At 29.2% G+C, this 8,350-nt stretch overlaps 1 protein-coding gene across 1 annotated transcript in view; it reads right to left on the reverse strand.

Moving 5' to 3' along the window:
- The window catches only part of LOC130668129 (neprilysin-2-like), a 13,792-nt gene extending 8,387 nt beyond the window's left edge, over window positions 1-5,405 (reverse strand). Inside the window, exons 1-5 of the mRNA XM_057470238.1 lie at window positions 5,250-5,405; window positions 5,018-5,118; window positions 4,323-4,376; window positions 4,017-4,244; window positions 204-418 (exon numbers count right to left, since the gene is read on the reverse strand). Coding sequence (XP_057326221.1) covers window positions 204-418; window positions 4,017-4,244; window positions 4,323-4,376; window positions 5,018-5,118; window positions 5,250-5,266 — 615 coding nt within the window. The 5' untranslated portion in view covers window positions 5,267-5,405. The remainder of the gene's footprint in view (window positions 1-203; window positions 419-4,016; window positions 4,245-4,322; window positions 4,377-5,017; window positions 5,119-5,249) is intronic.
- Window positions 5,406-8,350: the final 2,945 nt, after the last annotated feature.

An 8,350-nucleotide genomic window follows, 5' to 3' on the forward strand; every position in this document is an offset into this window, starting at 1 on the left:
ATTTTCTTTTCTGGACCCCATATCACCTGATATTGTACCAATCACTGGATTTACTCCATTGTCTTATTACCCCATTCGTGAAAAATATTGTATCTGCAATTTATGTGGTATCACCGATTGCCCGCAGGAGTTGCAGAATATACTATTAACCAACAGTTTTCCTACAGAGATAAAATGAAAATTTTTTTATTAATTTTTCTTACAGGAAGAAGTTCAAACTTTATTGATTCATCTCTATATTTCCACTCCCAAACGTTCAAAAAATAGAATGATTTAAATCCGATGTTATGGGTTTTGATAACGAAGTCGATCCAATCAAAATGTGATTCTTTCCAATTGTTTCCTTCCAAAAGAGGCCAATTCCCTAGTTTTTTAATAATATCGCGCAGAAGATCCAAAGATTGCTGTCCAGTATTTTCTAAACGATTGAATGCCAATAAAAATTATTTGAATTAAAAATACACAGTTAGAAATGTTATGTATTTGTGTTGAAAAACTATTTGGTTAAATTTTTTGTGTTGATTTTTAACACAGAAATCTGTTAATTTAACACGAACCATTTGTGTTATTTTACTTTAACAGATTTTTTATGTTAAATGATTAGAAAATTTGGAATGTAACACATTTCTTGTGTTATTCGAAAATTAACACAAAATTTGTGTTGTTTGATTAAATGTTCCCGCGTGATTGTTCATGACTATAACCACCCTGATTAAAAAAATGAATTGAAAAGTATTGAAAATTATGTCAATTCTTTTCAATCCCTTGGCGATTTTGGAAAGTATTGAATGGAATTGAAATTTCGATCGTTTGAATACTTTCCAATTCCAAAGTGGAATTCGAAAGTATTGAAAAGAATTCAATCTTTCATCATTTCAATACCTTCCAATATGGAATTATTTTGGTATTGAGAAGGATTCAGAAAGATTCAAAAATTTCAATTCATTTCAATTTTTTTCAATCCCACACTTGATCCGAAATGTCGGATTATTTAGGTATTGAGAAGGATTCGGAAAGATTCAAAAATTTCAATTCATTTTAATCTTTTTCAATCCCACACTTGATCCGAAATGTCGGATTATTTGATATTGAGAAGGATTCGCAAAGATTCAAAAATTTCTATTCATTTCAATATGTTTCAATCCCACACTTAATCCGAAATGTCGGATTATTTAGGTATTGAGAAGGATTCAGAAAGATTAAAAATATCAATTCATTTGAATCTTTTTCAATTCCTCGGAAGTTCAGAAATTCTTTTATTATTTTGGAATTGAAAAGTATTCATTTTATGTCAAAATGAAAACCTTGGGGTATAGAAAGTATTCGAAAGGATTCATTTCTCATCTTTTTCAATACTTTTCAATTCACTTTTTTAATCAGGGCAAGCAAAGTATTGTAGCAGCATTGTCTGCAGGGAAATTTGGATTATAATTAAGTTATAATTAAATATATACATTTTACAATTGAATTAAGATAACTTTCACATCTTTTTGACCCGGTTCAATTGTTTGCTAAATTGACATAAGTTGTACTAAGGGTAGATCAGTATACTTGAGTTTGTTAGGTTATGTGCTTATGTTTATTAGTTGATTTTAACGCGGAAAATGTGTTAAATTTATATAAATGTTCTGTTAAATATACACAAAGTTTCTGTCAAAAGAACAGATTTTATGTGTTCAATTTTATTTAACATAAAATTTGGGTTAAAGATCAACCCCAGTAAACACATTGACGTAAATTTGACGTAAGTGTGACGTTACGCTATGTCATCATTTACGTAAGATATAAGTCACGAATGAGTCAGGTGTGACTCATTATTTCATACTTTTTTACGTAAGATTATGATGTAAAACTAATGACGTATACATGACGTAAATGTGATATTTGTGTGACATTCTATGACGTCAATATGACATATGGGTGACGTCAAAATTATCAATTTGGAAAAAATATTGTTTGAAAAAAAAGAAAAAAAAAAAAAAAAAAAATGAAATACCGAATTTTTTATTTGATTATTACCGTGCGAACGCATTGTGAATTCAGAAACAAGATTAGATATCGTTAAATAATGAAAAAATCCAGGGTGTCTGCTGGGCTCGAACACGGCTCCTCTTGGCTGATAGTCCTGAACGTTGCTCACTGGTCCATATCACGAGAGTTCAAATCTTGTGCTTAATTGATGTATTTAGAGCGAAATGCCGGAAAAGACAGAGTTCATAAGTTTTCGTGAAGGATTTTTACAAAATTTAAAAAAAACTTTATGAACTTATACGAAAATTTATAAAAACAATATTTGTCGGCCTTGATGATAATTGTTTAAAATTTCATTAAGTTTCATCAAATTTTTTAATTTTTTGTTGTGATGTGAAATTTAAAAAATCTTATATAAAATTTTTCGAAACATTAAATAATTCCACAAAATCGTATGAAATTTAATCGATTGAAAAATCGTGATACTAAACTTTAGAATCATAAAATCAAAAGAGTTTAAATTGTCGTTACATTTTTTTGTCATCCTAAATGATATTTTCGATATAGGGGAGGGTGGGGCAGAGCGGCCCCCATGGGGCAGAGCGGCCCCCCTGAAATTTTGACCAAAAAAAAAATTTTTTTTTTTTCGACTTATTACTATAAATCCGATATGTTTGCGCATTTTTACCCCTACGCATGACATTTGGGGCAAAATGGACAAGCCCAAAATTTTGAAAAAGTGATTTTTTCATATTTTTATCGTCAAATTAAAAAAAAATTGTTATAATTCCACATTTCTAGCCCTACGCATAACACCTGGGGCAAAATGGACCAGCTGAAACTTCCGAAAAAATTATTTTTTCATATTTTTCGGCCGTTTCTCTATGTAAGAGGCAAATTTGGTCACTAAAAATTTATAAAAATTAAAATTTTTTTTTTAGTTGATAAATTTTTGAAATAAAGTAAAATTATACAATTGATTTTTTTTTTTATTAAATAACAATTAGTAATTAAGGTAATTGAGAATGAACGATTTTTTACGCTTTAAAAAATTTTTTTCGAGTAATATAAAACCAAAAATAGTTGTCAAGAGGAAGAAATACACTCTTAATGATGAAAACAATTTAAAAAAAAAAAAAAACGAAAAAAAAAATTTTTTTTATCACTTTTTGAAGGGGGGCCGCTCTGCCCCACAAAAAAAAAAAAATTTTTTTCAGAATTTTGGCAAAATGTCCATAAATTTGTTCGAAATAGGACAAAAGTAAAGTGATCTTATGGTTGAAAGCCACAAAAAATAATAATTGGCTTAGGGGGGCCGCTCTGCCCCACCCTCCCCTATCATTTAAAAAAATAACGTTAATTTTTTTATGCTCACGCTAATTTTTTAATCTACAACGTCTGAATAATCTATTATCGAGTTTATCGATTACTTTGGCCCCAAAAATGTTCGACGTTTAGATGTTATTTTTATACATTAACACATTTTTGAAAATTCATTCTATGATTGTTTTATTTTAATAAATATTTATCAGATTTTATAGATGATAAAAAACCATGACTCAGAAATTACATCAGCATTGCGTGAAATACTGACTTGTCACCGATGTAAAAATATGATTTAAGAGTGACATCCATATTACGTATAACCGTGACTTTGGTACTGACATAAATGTATGATTTAAAAACTACGTCATTATGATATACGATAATGACTTTATTACTACGTAATAATGTGATGTAGATTTTGTGTCAAGCGTACGTAATACATAAGTCATAACTGTGACGTCATACAAAAGTCATGCTTACATCAATATGATGTCACAAGCTTTACATCATATTAAAGTCATGTGGAACGTCAGATTGACATCAAATTTACATCAGATGCTGTGACATTTCTATGACCTACGTATGACGTCAAAATAAGGTCATGTGTTCACTGGGAACACAATTACAATAATCTGTGTAGACCGTTTACAACACACGATTTGTGTTGAATTTTACACAAAATTTCTAGCTGTGTAATTACCATATTCAATTTTACTTACCGTATCTCATGCATGTTTTGTACAAATCATTAAGAAGTTTAAAAGGTTTGAAGTCAACGAAATCACTTATTCGTGACCCTAACATTTCTAAATTTTTGTGAAGCATATCTTTGTAAAGGAAATCCCATTCTTTTGACATGCTCCAATAACTAGAGTTACCACAAACAAATTCTTGAATGTTGTCACAAGGACTTACATTTTTGTTTAGCCTTTCATTAATTCGTTTAGCTAAAATTAATCATTTTTTTTTTTTTTTTTACTTACAATAATTCTAGTGTTTCTTGATATCATAATTATTGTACTTACAGAGTTCTGAATATAATTCCTCACAATTTTGATCCAGACATTTCTTCGTTACTTCTAAAAAATTTATATTTTTAAGTTATAAAATTGTTTAAAAAATTTTTTTTTTTTAGCTAAATAGTTTCATTAAATTTTTTTTTTAATTATTCCAGCGTATAGCCGCATTTATGGCCTTTTACACTTTTTGTGCGGCTGTGGCCTGACTTGTGCTTATACTGTACTGTACCATTACGGTGATACCCTATCCTCCACCTTGACTGTGGGGGTATAGGGGCAAGAGAAACCACAGAGAAAACCATTGCCAGTGAAGCTCGGTTTGGGTGAGGTTCTAGTGATCGGTAAAATTCCCATTTTACCGATCACTAGATCTTCATCCCGCGCCTAATGGCCAGAGACTTCCGATCGAGCTCAACGCGTGGCTAAGCGGTCACCCAGCCAAGTTGCGACCATGCTCGGTGCTGCTTAACTTCGGTGATCGCCCGAGCCACACGAGAACCGATCGGCTGTCACCGCTGCTTCAGTAGTTTCATTATAAAATATCTAAAGTTTGATCCTAGTTAAAATAGGTCACAATTTTGAAAAAAAAATTTTCTTCTGGCGGATTGAGTTTCATTTTTTTTTGGGGTTTTCTTCATGTATAAAGAATAAAATTCAAATTTTCTATTAAGTGTCAAAATAATTATCGAAAAATAATTTACCACTATTTTGTATATTATTTATAACAGCAGCTGAAGTATTTGTCAGAAAAGAAGAAAAAATAATTCCAATACTTGAAATAATAAAGAATTTTGTTGAAATTCTGTAACAAATTATGCAATTATATATAATCTTACACTAAAAATAATTTCTATTCAGTAAAATAAAATTTAAACGTTATTTTTTTCCAAGTATGAAAAAATAATTATAATGTAAATAAATAATTATTCGTACCTATTATAGTTGCCCATTTTGGAAAAAATTTTGATATTTCACTTCAAAATTATGTTTTTCTTTGAAATATTTTAACAGAATAATCCTTTTGGTCAAATTTATTTTCTCTTATATCCAGCGATACGATCTGCTGACCGTCTTTCCCTCTATGCTGTCTTTAAAGAAACAAATAATGAAATAAAAAATAACAGTTATTTATATTCTGGTTTTACTGTTTAATATGACGTAAGAGTCACCAAGTTTCGTAGTTTTAGTACGAGTTCAATGGATCTAATCCTTACCCTCAAATTAACCAAAACAACAATATACGAGTAGAAAATTCCCCATTATTTTATATTCAAAAAATCTTATAGCTCAAATCATGTAACTGGGCCATTCCATATCAAATCGACAAATGGTTAGAATCGACATCCTCGGATTCGGATGAATTTTGGCGGAGAGTTTTGTCTCATCATAAAATAAATTTCTGCCGGAATTTTCAAAATTTTTTCTTAAGAGTTATGCAAAATTGAAAAATTCCCTGTTTTTCTGGTTTTTTAAGTTTATTTATTTAATATTTCATAACCTACTGTATATTTAAAAAAAAACGCTGATGCGTTCAAAGAGGTATGAGAAAAAAATTTTTTGAAAAAAATATTTTGAAAATTACCAAAATTGAAAAATTTTGAATTTTTCAAAATCGTAAAAAGTAAAGTTTGCAGTAAAATTTTGGGTACGAAAATTTCTCGAAAATTTTACATTATTATTTAATATTTTATATTGTCATTTAATAGTATAAAATTTTCGATAAATTTTTGTTTTTACATCCCATTAACACAAGAAAAATATTTTAGAGCTGAAACTTCAATAATCATGTGGTAGAATAATTATATTCGACAAAAAAGTTGAAAAAATTGAAAAGTCAAAATTAAAAAATTCATATTTTTGAAAATAAAAAAAAAACACCCTCCTGAAAATTTCAGAATTTCTTAAGATATGTTAGAGGTATAATGTAAAAAATTTTGAGCCCAAAATTTTACTGCGAACTTTACTTTTTACGATTTAAAAAAATTCAAAATTTTCCAACTTTGGTAATTTTCAAAATATTTTTTTCTCATACCTCTTAGTGTCCTCTTTGAACGCATCAGCGGTATTTTTTTTAATATACCGTAGGTTATGAAATATTATATAAATAAACTTAAAAAACCAGAAAAACAGGGAAATTTTCAATTTTGCATAACTCTTAAGAAAAATTTTTGAAAATTATTTTCTCTGGCAGAACTTCGCTTTATGAAGAGACAAAACTCTCCACCAAAATTTATCCGAATCCGAGGGGGTCGATTCCAACCATTTGTCGATTTGACATGGAATGACCCAACTTTATTATATCTATAGCCATGAATGTCAACAATACGTTGGATTATCCGAAATAACAATAAAAAAATAAATATTATCACTTAACGGCATTCTCAGACAGTCTCTCCCACTTTTTTAAAACATTTGATGACCTTGAACTGTCATACTAGTATAAAAATCTCATTAATTAATTTCAAAAAAATTAAAGAATTAATTGAAAAAAGGACACCGCAGTTACAATTTCTCCGAGACATAAACTAGTAAAAAAAATTACTTACAGTTGTTATCAATTAGGAATTAAACAAAATTTGGTAAGTAAATTTTAGCCTAAAAAATTTGACATTCCAAATTATATCGTTGACATGAAGGTTTTACTGAAATTTATTTAACAAATTTTGTTTAACTCCTAATTGATATCATCTGTAAATAATTTTTTGATAAATCTATGTCTTGGCGAAATCATAACTGCGTTGCCTTTTTTTCTATTAATTAATTGAACATTAATGTGAATTTGTGTGAGTTCACCTTGGTTTCGACTTAACTGGTCTTGCTTAGTCAAGATTTAAGACGACCAAGTCTAAATCAAGTTTTATTTTTGACCCGGGCACTTTTCAGTTTAGTGGATTCTCATAATCACTTATCAATTCAGTGTCTTCTCATATTCACTTATCAAATCAGTGAATTCTAATATTCACACATTCATATAGTGAATATTCACTAAGTCTGCGTGGTACGATTGTAGAATTGACAAAAAGTGGATATGCACTTGAAATTAGTGAAAAATGACTAATTCTTGTTTAGAAAGTACCCTCTTACATTTATTGTTTGATATAACGTTTAAAATATAAGTAGATAAGACTATTTGCTGACTTACCCCCTTATTTTCTTATTGCATACGAGTTGATCCAAGCCTTTCCGTTTTCCAATTAGTTTTATTTCTTCAACTTTATTAAATATTTAGACAATACGGTTAGGTGGCTATAAGCCTACTCTGATTTTCATTTCTTTTATTGGAATCACTATATCAAAATTTTCGGATATACGGTCAGGCTGCTACCAGCCTACTTTGACCCTGAATGAGCGTAAGAATCTAAGAATGATGTTAAGGTTTTGGGACTCAAAAGACAACTGATCTCCTTTGGGCTTCGTCGCAGGTATCCAAGGAAAAAAAGAGCAGTTCCCATATTTCTCTAGATGGAGCAAAGTTCTACACCATCGTTTTTCCACTTCTTTCAAAAAAATCGTTGTCTCGAAGCCGTACTATCCCTTCTTCAATGATTTTCTATGTTAGATTTACTGCGGATCGCTCCTCCGTGACCCACCATAATAATAATGCTTATAACTATTCAAAAAATTCCTTATTCTTTTGTTTAAATTTTTACTTGTTTATTGAGGTTTACTGTTTACTTTAATTATTATCTATTTTAATGATTTCACCCTTTTATTTTAATGATTATTTCTTTAATAATTTTCGTTTTTTATTTCGATTATTATTTATTTACTAGTTTTACTTTTTTTTTAAATTACTCTTAATTTAAATAATTTGTACATCTTATTTTAATTTTAATCTATATTATTGAAAGAATAAGGAAAATTTTGTTCCCGTCATATCTATATGATAGAATTGGTTAATGTTACTAAATTTGGGACCGTTAGAAAAGTCTTGACTTGAATTAGTGCTTTTTCGTAGTTTGAAAATAAAAAAGACAGTAAAAAAATCTGTCTATCGGTTGACCCTGCGGGCCAGCCCAAAACTTCCTGCTGTT

The sequence above is a fragment of the Microplitis mediator genome, chromosome 5, assembly GCF_029852145.1.
Source record: "Microplitis mediator isolate UGA2020A chromosome 5, iyMicMedi2.1, whole genome shotgun sequence".
NCBI lineage: Eukaryota > Metazoa > Arthropoda > Insecta > Hymenoptera > Braconidae > Microplitis > Microplitis mediator.